At 35.5% G+C, this 13,079-nt stretch overlaps 4 protein-coding genes across 5 annotated transcripts; 3 read left to right on the forward strand and 1 right to left on the reverse strand.

Moving 5' to 3' along the window:
- The first annotated feature begins 1,134 nt into the window (after positions 1-1,134).
- On the forward strand, positions 1,135-3,995 carry LOC104731674 (4-coumarate--CoA ligase-like 6). Its single transcript, XM_010451124.3, has 6 exons — positions 1,135-2,328; positions 2,526-2,715; positions 2,985-3,130; positions 3,233-3,300; positions 3,454-3,556; positions 3,650-3,995. The coding sequence occupies exons 1-6, from the start codon at positions 1,258-1,260 to the stop codon at positions 3,773-3,775; spliced, it is 1,704 nt and encodes a 567-aa protein (XP_010449426.2). The 5' UTR covers positions 1,135-1,257; the 3' UTR covers positions 3,776-3,995.
- On the forward strand, positions 3,935-6,407 carry LOC104731675 (26S proteasome non-ATPase regulatory subunit 13 homolog B). Its single transcript, XM_010451125.3, has 6 exons — positions 3,935-4,294; positions 4,691-5,137; positions 5,330-5,410; positions 5,502-5,698; positions 5,791-5,890; positions 6,013-6,407. The coding sequence occupies exons 1-6, from the start codon at positions 4,145-4,147 to the stop codon at positions 6,196-6,198; spliced, it is 1,161 nt and encodes a 386-aa protein (XP_010449427.1). The 5' UTR covers positions 3,935-4,144; the 3' UTR covers positions 6,199-6,407.
- Positions 6,408-6,515: 108 nt separating this feature from the next.
- LOC104731676 (vacuolar protein sorting-associated protein 25) lies at positions 6,516-8,209 on the forward strand. Of its 2 annotated transcripts, none has more exons than XM_010451128.3 (7): positions 6,516-6,705; positions 6,890-6,965; positions 7,073-7,212; positions 7,407-7,460; positions 7,580-7,668; positions 7,756-7,831; positions 7,916-8,209. In XM_010451128.3, exons 2-7 carry the CDS (start codon positions 6,907-6,909, stop codon positions 8,035-8,037), a joined length of 540 nt encoding a protein of 179 aa, XP_010449430.1. In that variant the 5' UTR covers positions 6,516-6,705; positions 6,890-6,906; the 3' UTR covers positions 8,038-8,209. The 2 variants fall into 2 exon arrangements, with proteins under 2 accessions (XP_010449430.1, XP_010449429.1); XM_010451127.3 differs by having other exon boundaries at positions 6,520-6,642.
- On the reverse strand, positions 8,100-10,637 carry LOC104733502 (protein IWS1 homolog 2-like). The gene is made up of 9 exons (XM_087478132.1): positions 10,544-10,637; positions 9,883-10,219; positions 9,545-9,789; positions 9,309-9,438; positions 9,150-9,212; positions 8,975-9,052; positions 8,713-8,870; positions 8,474-8,621; positions 8,100-8,367 (listed from the first exon to the last, which is right to left on the reverse strand). The coding sequence occupies exons 1-9, from the start codon at positions 10,561-10,563 to the stop codon at positions 8,269-8,271; spliced, it is 1,278 nt and encodes a 425-aa protein (XP_087334258.1). The 5' UTR covers positions 10,564-10,637; the 3' UTR covers positions 8,100-8,268.
- Positions 10,638-13,079: the final 2,442 nt, after the last annotated feature.

Raw genomic sequence — 13,079 nt, forward strand, 5'->3', positions numbered from 1 at the left:
AAATTATATCATTAATTTTAGTAAACCATCAGTTCATTATTTTGTTAACACCATCGACTTAGAATATTAGGTATATCTAATTGAGTTTATTAAATTATTATTAAAATAAACAAGCAATACTATGTTATATCACGAGTTATATTCTGAATTTAACAATTTAAACTGGTGAACCTAAATTTTTAAACCAATAAACCTAAATAATTTATTAATATTTTTGAAGTATATTTTTGTTTATGCCCTTTAAGTTTTACTTATTTAATTTTTTTTTACAACATTAACCCCTAAAGCAATTCCATAAATAACATTGCAGAGAAACTCAAATACTAAACTTTCTTAAATTGACCAACATTTGTTACATTTATTGCCATAAAATCTTAACAACATCTATACATTCATATTTTTCCAAAAACAACTCCACCCATTAAAGTTTTAACCCATTAAATCTCCAAAACTATTTTTATGGATGCTAGAATCTCTCAACTTTAAATGATATACAACAGATTTTTCAAACAAAAGTTTACAATCTCCATAATTATATTAACATTAATAAATTTCCTAAACCGAAAATCCAATTATAAAATGTCACATTAAATATGTTGAAACCCCCCTCTCATATAATTTGGTTTATTTTTTATTTTTTGAGGAAGTACCAATAAAATTAAAATTCTATTAATTATCATAAACTATATATATTGACATGGAAAAATTATAAACTATAAAAATATGCTAATTTGGTAAAACAATTAACATAATTGAACTTGATAAAAAAACTTATTTTGATTTTTTTTTACGCAAAAACTTATTTTGATTTTAGTGAGATGGGTTGGCATTAATCCCATATTGGGAGTTAAGTGGAATTGTTTTTTTTTTAAATACTTTTAGATGTGTACCAAAAGATAAATGTATTATTATACTATACATATACCACACCGGTTAAAACCTTGAAAATATTATAAAAATCATATACTTTGAATACTTATATCAAATACCTGTAAAATTTTATATTTTTAAAATTAATAAAATAATAATAAAATAACAAATAAATATAATATAAATTTTAAAATTTTAAAATAAAAAATATTTTTCACCGCGAGTTAAATCCTAGTTATTATAGAGAGGAGTATAAGAAAATGTAACTCTTTTTTTTTTTTACACTTTTGGCTTTTTATAAAAACTAGCCGGGCGATTCCGTCGGTCGTCCATTAGAAGATTTGATCGCAGCATAAAACTTCAGTCAGTGCTCGTACTCTCTCTCTAATGGCGGCGACTCATCTTCACATAACCCCAAATACTAAAACCCAAACATCATCACACCAAAACCCTCCCTTTTGGTTCTCTCCCAAAACAGGAATCTACACCAGCAAATTCCCCTCCGTCCACCTCCCCGTCGACCCGAATCTCGACGCCGTCTCAGCCCTTTTCTCTCACAGTCACCACGGAGATGTCGCCCTCGTCGATTCCTTAACCGGGTGTTCTATATCTCACATTGAGCTTCGGGTTATGGTTCAATCCATGGCGGCTGGGATTTATCACGGTTTAGGTGTTCGTCAAGGTGACGTTGTATCCCTCGTGTTGCCTAATTCAGTCTACTTCCCTATAATTTTTCTCTCTTTGGTTTCGCTTGGTGCCGTTGTTACTACCATGAATCCTTCGAGTAGTTTGGGAGAGATTAAGAAGCAAGTTAGTGAGTGTAATGTTGGTTTAGCGTTTACTTCTACTGATAACGCTGAAAAGTTGAAGTCTTTAGGGGTAATGGTGATTAGGGTACCTGAAAGTTACGATTTTGATTTGATTAGAATCGAGAATCCTAAGTTTTACGCTATAGTTAGAGGAAGGTTCGGATTTGTTCCCAAACCGTTGATTAAGCAAGACGATGTAGCTGCAATTATGTATTCCTCTGGGACTACTGGAGCTACTAAAGGAGTTTTGTTAACTCATAGGAATTTGATAGCATCAATGGAGCTTTTTGTGAGGTTTGAAGCTTCGCAATACGAATGTCCTGGCTCGAGTAATGTTTATCTAGCAGCTTTGCCATTTTGCCATATCTACGGGTTATCACTCTTTGTGATGGGATTGTTGTCTCTGGGATCAACCATTGTTATTATGAGGAGGTTCAGTGTTAATGATGTTATTAATGTGATCGAAAGGTTTAAGATCACTCATTTTCCAGTTGTTCCACCTATGTTGATGGCATTGACTAAGAAGGCAAAAGGAGTTTGTGGGGAAGTGTTTAAAAGTTTGAAGCAAGTTTCTTCTGGAGCAGCCCCTTTAAGTATGAAATTCATTGAAGATTTCCTTGGGACTCTTCCTCATGTAGATTTGATTCAGGTCTCTGAATTTATTTATTGTTGCAAGTGTCTTTTAATTAGCAGTTTTTTTTAGTAAGAAGTAAAATCTAGATTTTTAACTTTGCTTAAAAGGAATGAATAATTCTGAATTTATGAGGCTATGACTTTTGAGTTGCACTAGTGTTTTGTTTACATTTGGCTGAAAGAGTATATGTATGGGATCGCGTTTTGTTCCAGGGGTATGGAATGACTGAATCAACCGCAGTTGGAACACGTGGCTTCAACTCGGAAAAGTTTAGTAGGTATTCTTCTGTGGGACTACTTGCTCCTAATATGCAAGCCAAGGTAGTCGATTGGAGCTCTGGTTCTTTCCTTCCACCAGGAAACCGTGGAGAGCTCTGGATACAAGGTCCCGGTGTCATGAAAGGTATAGATTCTTCCTATTGTACTATCTTGCCAAAATAGTTGAGATTTTCCTTTTTATTATATAAATAAGTCTCGTGTCAAAGATACAAATCACTGGGAAACTCTTGCATCCTCATAAATGCAAATATAGATTGGATCTTCCAACTTTCCTCTGGCTTATTTTGGTGATTGTGTTGATAGATTAGGCTTATAATCTTGTTCTTGCTTGTGTGTTACATGTTTTTCATCAAACAGTTTAAAATTTACTTTCATCATTCATTTGTCTATCAGGATACTTGAATAACCCAAAAGAAACTCAGATGACAATTGTTGAAGATAGTTGGCTACGTACTGGGGATATTGCTTATTTTGATGAAGATGGTTACTTGTTTATTGTTGACCGGATCAAGGAGATTATAAAGTACAAAGGGTTTCAGGTAAGAAACAGTTTTCCCAAACCCAAAACCATCTACATTACTTTCGTTTTTCAGCCAACTGTAAAATAGGACATGTTTAATCTTTGAAATTGTGTTTTGCAGATCGCACCAGCAGATTTGGAGGCTGTTCTTGTTTCACATCCTTTGATTCTCGACGCTGCAGTAACAGCGTAAGTTCGGACGCCCAAAGCATAAATATAATCGTGTAATAAGTGAAAGATACTGCAAATCCGGTTTTTGACAATGTGACTGGAGTCTGTTATTCTACTAAAAAAGTATCCAAATTTGTGAACTGTATTCTAACAAAAGACTTTGCATTTCAGTGCACCAAATGAAGAATGCGGAGAGATTCCCGTAGCATTCGTTGTCCGGAGAAAAGAAGCAGCACTTTCGGAACAAGATGTAATAAGCTATGTAGCTGCTCAGGTCAGGTTCCCACTTATTCAAAAAGGCTTTTCCCGTCATTAATAATGATCAATGAATCTGAATGGACCGATGGATCCTTGTTTTGGTTGCTAGGTTTCACCGTATAGGAAAGTGAGGAAAGTGGTGATGGTTAGCTCTATACCAAAATCTCCAACTGGGAAGATATTACGAAAGGAACTAAAGAAAATTCTGACAAACACTATCTCGTCAAGACTATGATACTATAATAGCGCACGGAGAGATCCACGAATATAGCCTTCAATTCAATTATTCTTTTGTTTTGTAGCTTCAAAAGAAACGAAGCAGTGTGTGTGTTCCTTTGAGTAATTGAATAAGAAGAGCATTATAATTTATAACTCAACCTGGAAACAAGAATTTGTTCTGAGCCCTAAATTGTAAATTGTCATTAAATTTTATTCACAAAAAGGTCCTTATAATCTTTACTTTTGCATTTATCGCCCAATACTTGTCTTTGAGCTCAAGAAATATAGTTTACTAAAAAGGCTGGGTTTTTCCGGAACTTCTCTTTTACTCCCAAAACTGATACAAGATCGAAGCTTTTTAATCTGTTTCTTCGAAAAATCTGCCATGGCTGCTCTACAGTACCTTGAATCGCAGAAAAATGCGCATCCGGAGCTTGGCGAATGGTACAATTCGCTCGCAGATCTGTACCAGAAGAAGCTCTGGCACCAGCTCACCCTTAAGCTCGAGCAGTTCATCGCTCTTTCAGTTTTTCAGGTCATTTACTTTCTTCAATCGATTTAAAATTTTCATTCTTTAGTAAATTGTTCTGGAATAATTAGGGTTCATAGATCTCGAGAAAGTTGGTAGGAGTCGTCATGTCATACTTGGGTTTACAGAGATCTAAGGGATTCGTATCCGACTGTGGATTTTTATGAGTTGGGTGTTTTTCTAGATTCATTGAAAAGCTTTGTATTGGTGAATTATCGCACTTCTGTGACGAAAGCTTTTGAAATTTTTAGCGCAGAGATATAGATGAACTTAGCTTTTACGAGGTTTAAGGGCCTTTTGTGTTGCTATGTTCTGTAGGTTGTCTGCTAAACCCCATGATTTGGTAAGGGTTTATAGATTTGTTAACGTGTTTTCCCCGTTTTATGTCCATGATCCTCTCAGGATGGAGATGCTTTAATACAGCTTTACAACAATTTCATTACTGACTTTGAGACGAGGATCAATCTTCTGAAGCTTGCTCATTTTGCTGTGGTAGTCTCGAGACAGTACCCTGAGAAAGATGCTGCTGTTAGTTATCTTGAAGGAGTGATTGAAAAGCTTAAAGCTACTAAAGAGTCACGGATAAATGAGCCAATTTGCTATGTAGAAACACAAATATCTTTGTTCAAGCTTGAGCAAGGTGACCAGAAGGAGTGTAAGAAAATCTTGGACGATGGAAAAAGCTTGATTGATAGTATGACTGACATTGATCCATCAGTCTATGCCAACTTCTATTGGGTGTCTTCTCAGTACTATAAGTTCCGTCAAGAATTCTCTGAGTTCTACAAGAATGCTCTTCTTTACCTCGCTTATACCTCTGTGGAGTCACTCTCGGAATCGTTTAAGCTGGTATGTCCTTCTGAATATTCTAAATCTTGTTGGAATGTTTAATATATATGGTCTTTGCGATACCAAATGGCCTTTTAGCAATTTCGGATAAGTGTTAGCTAGCTATGGAAGGAAAATGATTATTTCTGGAACCTGCTTTGTATTCACCAATGATATTGTAGTGCTAATATCATATACTTTTGGGTCTGTCAGGATCTGGCATTTGATTTGTCGCTTTCAGCTCTACTTGGAGACAATATCTATAACTTTGGGGAACTGTTAGCGCATCCAGTTGTAAGTTTGCCTTCACCCTCCGTATTAGTGTACTACAAATTTCTTCATTGAGGATAAAAGAGAACACTGAATGTTATATTTCTGATGGCAGTTGAAAAGTCTACTTGGAACAAATGTGGAATGGCTTTACCACATTCTACAAGCATTCAACCACGGTGATTTAGTTCAGTATCAAGAACTTTGTCGTGTGCACAACGCATCCTTGAGCGCTCAACCAGCACTAGTTGAGAATGAGAAGAAACTATTAGAGAAGATCAACATTCTCTGCCTTATTGAGATCATTTTCAGGTAATTTATTGTCTCTTTGGGAAACATCTTACACATATACAGACGAAAGAGAAATAGTACTTAAATTGTTTATGACCAACCATCTGCCACAGCCGACCTGCTGAAGATAGGACCATACCTCTGAGTGTCATTGCCGAGCGTACTAAACTTTCAATCGAAGATGTCGAGCACCTTCTCATGAAGAGTTTATCCGTGAGTACCTTCTCTTTCCTCTCTCTCTCTTTCTGTCTGCCCCATTCTTGGATTTTCGTGAATGTTATGTAGTGAATTTATATCGGATCATTATGAAAACTGAGGAGAATGAGTGATTGCAGGTGCACTTGATAGAGGGAATATTAGATCAAGTGGATGGAACAGTTTATGTCTCATGGGCGCAACCCAGGGTGTTAGGGATTCCGCAGATCAAGTCATTGAGGGATCAGCTAGACAGTTGGGTCGATAAAGTTCACACTACATTGTTATCTGTTGAGGCCGAGACACCTGATCTTGTTGCAGCTTAAAACCCTTGTTTCCTCTTTTTTCTTCTTCGTTGTCTGTTTAAGCTATAGATTGTAACATTCTCTGAGGGGATTAAATGCAAGTTCTATTTAAGTGTTTTAGGAGCTACAGTTACTTTTAAACCTTTGTTCTTCACAGACATAAAATGTATCCTCCTCTCTATTCGTCCATTTCAGGGTGATCCAATTTAGTTGAGTTTCATCTTTTATAATTTTATTGTTTCCTTTAGGCTTAAGCCTATTTGACATATTCTTAAGTAGTGGAATGAATCCAAATTGTCAACTACTAATTTATAAGTGTTGGGTCCTAAGGCTAAAATAGTCAAAACATATTAACCCCAATTAATCATCGTCGCTTAAATCAAAAGTACCGATTTTGAGATTTTGAAACAGAACACCGAAGTCTCTCAAAGACTCAAACTTTCAGTTACCCCATCTGTCTGCCTCGTAAGCTGCTCGCTCTCTAATGTTCTGTCTTCTGGGGGAATAGATTTTTTTAGGGAATCATCGGTATGTGTTATGTGTCGTTGAATTGACAGAACCCAGATCTAGTTTCTTCTAAAAATTCAATAAATTTGTGATTGTTGTTTCTGGGTTTTAGATTTTTCTAGTGTTGGGGTTTTGGTGATTCGATGTTTAATTGCTAGATACTAATACTTCAAGTTCATAAGTATGGTTGCTGCTTTGTGAATAGATTTGGGAGGTCCAAAGATGCAGAAACTGGCTGATTTCAAGCTTCCTCAGTTCTTCAATTATCCTCCATACTTCACGTATTCAATCTCTCTTCTTCAAGTTTTTTTTTTTTTTTTTTTTCTCCCTTTATAAGTTCTTAAAAAGATTGTGGATTGAAGAAAAAGTATGTTTCTTTTTCTATTAGGTTGCAGCCTGTGAGGGACACTCGTGAGAAGCAGATACAGCTCTGGAAAGAGCTTATTTTGGATTACTGCAAATCCCAAAAGACTTTCTTGATTTGCGTTGAAGAGGATTTCCCTCTCTTCTCAAACTCTGCCATTGATAGTATGATGATTCATTGTGCCCTTTTCACCTGATTACCATTCGATTTATGTGTTGAGTTTTTGCCTTTGCTGATTAAAATCTTAGCTGTTGTAACTTTAGATCCTTCAATCTTGTGGTTTTACAGTTTAATCATGCAAGCTTTTCTATAATTTCAAAGGTAGTGCTTTAAAGCGTTTGTTTAATTTGGTTTGTAGGATCTCTAAGTCATGAAGCAAAGGAAACATTTCTCTCAGCCATCGTTGGAGAAGGTTAGATTCCGAGAGCATATTCAATCCGCTTGTGTTTGTTTTGGTTTTATGAATTCATGTTCCGGTTTTTTTAAATCTCATTGTTTCATGTGAATGTGTCATTCTTTATCTATTGATAGGGCGTGCTGAGTGGTTAGATAAAGGGCATAGGAAATGTCTGATTCTGTGGCACCGGATTCAAGATTGGGCAGACATTATTCTTCAGTTTGTGAGTCACATGTGAATTTATCAAAGAAACATCATAAATCTGTTTTAGTTTTGTTTGCACTCTTCTCTAATGTATCATCTCTATCAGGTGAGAGATAATGGGTTAGAAGACAGTGTTATGACTGTTGAAGAAATACGTTCAGGGACAGAATCACTTGGAACAGGTATTCAACTCAATTCTTGTTTCTCTTATAAGATTTTGTATGTGTCACACAAACTGTGAAACTCGATTCTTTTTGATGTTTCAGAACTTCAAGGGATAGATCGAACCATTCTAATGAGAGCCTTAAAGCTTCTAGAGAACAAGGGCAAACTTGCATTGTTCAAGGGAACATCAGCTGATGATGAAGGTGTCAAGTTCTCTGTCTGATACCACTCTGTATAAAACTTTTGGTAATGTTGGAAACATCTTACGAACCAAGGACAAAAAAATTGGAGAAACAACTCTTTTTGTATTCTGATAACACAATCATTCTCTAATCACACTTTTTGATTCTATATAATAATAATAGTCTCTATACATAAAACACTAGACACAATGCGTGTTAAAATTCGCCATGGATGCAATTGATGTGTCAAGAACTTCTCTGATGAATAATCTCTACAAGTACTTGAACATAGTGCGGCCATCTGCACTAGGCTTCAATGCTTGCATACCCCTTTTCCTGAAGACCTTTTGATTCTGCAGTTTCTTGATTATCTGTCACAAAGGTAATCAGATTTTCTATTAGTTTCCAAACAAAAAAAAAATAGTCATGGATACAATGCAAGTAGTGATCATCTATCTGTTACTGCAGGACACTTACCTTTTCATGGGTGCTGGCATTCTTTTGCTTCTTGACACAAGCTTCGTCAACTTTGCTTTGAGGACGGATCGTAAAGTCCATCGACATTGCCTTCGGTATTTGCGTTCTTCCTCCTCCTGTCCATGTACCTAGCTTGCATATTGGTTTTCTGCATGTTTTTTTTTTGAACATAGATTTTTCAGATTACCAAAAAACACAAAATTCTTTTAAGCTGAGTTAAAAGCAAAAGAGAAACTTACACATAAAGGTCAACATCTGTATCACAGATTATAGTTTTTCTTTCAGACACCTTACGAGTCTTGTTCTGTCTTCTTAATAGCATTTGCTTTTGCTCTTCACGTTCCTCCTTACTTAACATAGTATCATATCTTGTGCTATTATTATAAATGATACGGCCCTGCCAAAAAAAAATCAAGACCAGAGGTGAGTAACGACAGAATCAAACCCCAAAAACTGTTTATAACAGAAAAGGATTTATGGTTTATATATAGATATAAGTACCCATTTGTTGACTAAATCATTAGCGAGTCTCCTGTTAGGTGTAGTTTCTTCATCTGACTTTGATAAGAACATTATGACCTGCAAGAAAATAGAACAAGGAACATTAGACTCAACAAGGAAGAATCCTTTCTGTAATGATTTTTTTGCATGAGTTATTTCGATTTTGCTATTTTACCTTCCCTATACCTCTCTTGATGAACTGTTCTCTTCTACTGTCTTGATCTAGATCGATGCGCAACTGCAAAACAGAAGAATAGCAAAGGTGAGATCTTTCTATAGCCAATTTATATTTTAGAACTTATTATAATGGATTGAGAGAGAAGAAGGTTCATACATCTTTGAGGATCTCCAAAATGGCAGTGCGGATGTTAATATTCGGTAAGCTACCATCAGGAAGCGGCTCGAGCCAATTCTTTAAGAGATTAAGTACTCCATGATCTAAGAACTCAGCTTGAAGTGGTTTCCTGTGAAAGAGACAGAGAAAAATGTCAGAGATATATCACACGAAGATATAGAGTGCATTATAATCACTTAAAGGATTGATTAAAGAGTTGGATGAATCTTCTTTACTTTGAGAGAGCGTTAATGAGAAGAGGTAAGTTCATGAGCTTATTAATGGCGGGCTTCCCTTCTCTGTTTTGAGTTACATCGTCTTCTACCGCAATTTCAAGAGTCGCAATCACTTGTTCTACTTGCATCGCAATCTCCGAAGCGTCTTTCTCGACCTTGCTCTTCTTTGGCTTAAGCTTGAACAATTTTTTAATCTCATCGTTATCTTCTTTCCTTAGACGCTTCACTTCGTCTTTATCAACATCCTGTTAACAATAAAGACAGAGAAAAATCAAACTTATGATCTCAAGAAAACAGAACATTGAGCCAAAAGATTTTAGACAAGAAAATAAACAAACCTTGGGGTTCTTGTCGTTCGTAATTGAATCCCACATCTCTTGAACCTCTGCGGAGTCATCCTTCTTCTTCCTCTTCTTATTCTTAGTCTTGTCAACACCAGACTGATCATCTTTCTTCCTCTGTCTCTTCTTCCCGACTTTGTCATTAACATCAGCCGTAGGCTCAATACAATCGTCAAGATCTTCTTCAACTCCGACTACTGCATCAGGAACAGAATTCGACTTTTTCACTAATCTCCTCCCTGTGAATTTCGATTCCTCCTTATCTTTAGGGTCCGTGAGAACATCTTCAAGTTCGTTCACCCATTCATCGTCAGAATGACTCAACGCTTGCATCCTGCGGGATAAAAAAAAGAACAATGAAACCGTTAAAACCCTAGATATTGTGATCAAGACCAAATTTGTCGATGTTAACTATCGTGTTCATCAAACTTAAAAGTAGTTGTGTCTACTACATACATCGAATGAAAGTATTGATGATTAAAAAAAAAAAAAACCCTAATTCTCAGAACTGTACTCGCACATACATAGACGAACCAAAAATCTACAGAACCGCTTCAAGGATCCAAGAAACGAAACTTGTAAACCCTAATTCTTTGCATAAACCATAGAATTCATAGAGATAAAATAAGGAAGAAGAAGAAGAAGAAGAAAGCATTACGTATCCTCTTCGTGACTCATCTTTAGTTTCGATCGCTTTGTTTCTGAGTTCAATTCGCAGAATGTTTGATTAGAACAAGTTGCAATAGAGTTGGGTTGGCAGTGTATATATATACACACTAAGCTAGGTTCGTGAAGTCCAAGCAACTTGATTGTTTTTGATGAACTACTCTGATCTAGCCACGTCAGCAAAAACCGTGGAGAGTTTTACAAAAACTGGAAAAGGAAATAAAGGGAAAGTGGATATTTTCCATATGCCATCTTTTTACTCCAACAAAGATTTTAATTAAAACAAAGTAATAAATGTAACTATAGAATCTTTAATGTTATCAAATTTACAGAGAGAATATGATGGCAAGTACCAAGTTAAATTCCAACGGAAGTATATATTAGTTATTTTTTAAATAAAAAAATGGGAAAATTATAAATGAAGGAGATTTTTCTAAAAATTTGTCTATCTATATTTTTTTTTGAAAATTTTGGTTAAATAGGTTTTAGGGGTTAAAAAAAAGTTAATAATACCCTAAATAATATTTTCAGATATAATTTGTTGATTTTTATTAATTGAAATTAAGAAAACAGTTTGAACAAACTATTTGCTTTTGTTGGGTCTTATTTTGAAATCGAGTGGGCCTTATTTGGGTCTAAACTTACAATTGAGAATACAAAAAATTTTGGAAAGGGGAAAAATATTTTAATCGAAACAAAACCTTGTTCCACCTTCCGCCGTCTCTCTCCGTCATCTGCTTCTCACCATGGTTTCTCACCGTCTCTGCGTCTTCACCATATCTCCTTCTTTCGCCGTCCGCATTCTCTCTCCGTTGTCTGGTTGTCACCATCGTCTCTCACCGTCTCTCCATCTCACCGTCTCTCCGTCTTCACCATATCTCTTTCTTTCGCCGTCCGCCGTTGTCTGGTTCTCACCATCGTCTCTCACCGCCTCTCCATCTCACCTTCTCTCCGTCTTCACCATCGGTTCATCTCTTCATGAATTGGGTATGTAGAATTCTTTATTTTTTTGCATGTCGATTATTTTGATGTATTAGTTTCTTGAGATTATGTAAATTTTATAACTTGATTTCAACCCAAATTTGTGTAAATATAACTTTAGATCCGTTTTGCATTTTCTTCGTCTTCCTCCTTGCTCTCACATGTATATATACATATTGATAAAACAGTGTTTTTTTGTGATTCTGGATCATTATTTGTGTTTGTATCATTCACAGTAGAATTCTGAATCCAGCAAACATAATTACTAAATCTGAACAGTTCTTCATTCAAATGTCTGCTATAGAACTGTGTATTGTGATGAATCATTTAGAAATTTCTGGGGGTTGTTGTATGTAAGTTTACTTGTTTCTGCTTATATGTTGGGTTTAAGTGGGAGTATTGATTAGATTCTGTTTTGGTGCAAGAGAGGCTTATATCCTTTCTCTGACATATCCATCTTTTAAGTGCAGCATTGAGTTTTGGTTCAGACCATGATAGATCGGTCCCTGTGTTGAAGAAAATCCATCAGCATCCTACCAGTGCAAGCCGTGTAGAGCTTCCAGTTGGTAGATATATAGCTTACCAAGAGCTTGGTGTTTCAGCTGACAGAGCTAGACACTCTCTGATTGTGCCTCATTCTTTCCTTTCCTCTCGGCTTGCAGGTATGATCACATTAGTTCTTTTTTCAACTTCAGCTAATTTTGATAATGCTATTACATATGATTTACCTTATAATTTTTCAACATTACTTATTCAAGGTATACCTGGAGTGAAAGAATTATTGCTCACGGACTATGTTATTGTTTTTAAATTCATGTGTTGCATTTAAATGATTAATAAACAGAGTTTTTTTGTTCTTAAATCATAGCTTTAGTAATCTGTATTTTCTTAAACTAAATGCTTGTTCGGTAGGAATTATATCTTGTTTGTTGACCTTTATAAGCATTATATTTACACAAATACATTATCTCAAGAAATTGAGTAAGCATCATCTCACGGTTTGGTTCCTTTTTGAGTATGTTATTGTTTTTAAATTCATGTGTTGCATCTAAATGATTAATAAACAGAGTTTTTTTGTTCTTAAATCATAGCTTTAGTAATCTGTTAGTGTTTGACTCTATTGGTTCTATTGGACTTATGGATTGACTCTATTGGTTCTATGGACTTATAAATCATACTTTTAGTAATCTGTTTTTTTGTTTTGCAAAATTGAAGTCTCATATCTTTGTTGATTTATTTCAGTTGTGGCTAGTTTATACTAATTCATATTTTACTATATTCAGCAGGAATGGAACAATTGAAGTACCCTAAACGGCTTATGGAAGATGGAAGCGAGCCACAAATTGGACAGATAAATAACACTTGTCGAATGTCTATCTTACACGAAATCAAGAAGGCATTACCAGAAGAATATGAGATTGTGAAGGGTGATCCAGTTTTCGCATCTGTATTTGCATTGTATGAGAATGGTCTTGGGTACTCAGCTCGGTTGATACACAACATCATGTGTAGGCAGTTGGTGACTAAGAGAAGACATGAGCTGTGGT

The sequence above is a fragment of the Camelina sativa genome, chromosome 12 (assembly GCF_030686135.1).
Source record: "Camelina sativa cultivar CO46 ecotype springtype chromosome 12, ASM3068613v1".
In the NCBI taxonomy this organism is placed as follows: Eukaryota; Viridiplantae; Streptophyta; class Magnoliopsida; order Brassicales; family Brassicaceae; genus Camelina; species Camelina sativa.

Bases quoted from the DNA above. Each gene is read 5' to 3' on its own strand.
- LOC104731675 (XM_010451125.3), top strand. From the start codon at position 4,145: ATGGCTGCTCTACAGTACCTTGAATCGCAGAAAAATGCGCATCCGGAG. The intron at 4,295-4,690 runs GTCATTTACTTT...TGATCCTCTCAG, and splicing joins TCGCTCTTTCAGTTTTTCAG to GATGGAGATGCTTTAATACA. The intron at 5,138-5,329 runs GTATGTCCTTCT...TGGGTCTGTCAG, and splicing joins TCTCGGAATCGTTTAAGCTG to GATCTGGCATTTGATTTGTC.
- LOC104731676 (XM_010451128.3), top strand. From the start codon at position 6,907: ATGCAGAAACTGGCTGATTTCAAGCTTCCTCAGTTCTTCAATTATCCT. The intron at 6,966-7,072 runs GTATTCAATCTC...TTTTTCTATTAG, and splicing joins AATTATCCTCCATACTTCAC to GTTGCAGCCTGTGAGGGACA. The intron at 7,669-7,755 runs GTGAGTCACATG...CATCTCTATCAG, and splicing joins CAGACATTATTCTTCAGTTT to GTGAGAGATAATGGGTTAGA.
- LOC104733502 (XM_087478132.1), bottom strand. From the start codon at position 10,563: ATGAGTCACGAAGAGGATAC. The intron at 9,790-9,882 runs GTTTGTTTATTT...TATTGTTAACAG, and splicing joins CGAACGACAAGAACCCCAAG to GATGTTGATAAAGACGAAGT. The intron at 8,622-8,712 runs GTAAGTTTCTCT...AAAAACATGCAG, and splicing joins ACAGATGTTGACCTTTATGT to AAAACCAATATGCAAGCTAG.
- LOC104731674 (XM_010451124.3), top strand. From the start codon at position 1,258: ATGGCGGCGACTCATCTTCACATAACCCCAAATACTAAAACCCAAACA. The intron at 2,716-2,984 runs GTATAGATTCTT...TTTGTCTATCAG, and splicing joins AGGTCCCGGTGTCATGAAAG to GATACTTGAATAACCCAAAA. The intron at 3,557-3,649 runs GTCAGGTTCCCA...TTTGGTTGCTAG, and splicing joins TAAGCTATGTAGCTGCTCAG to GTTTCACCGTATAGGAAAGT.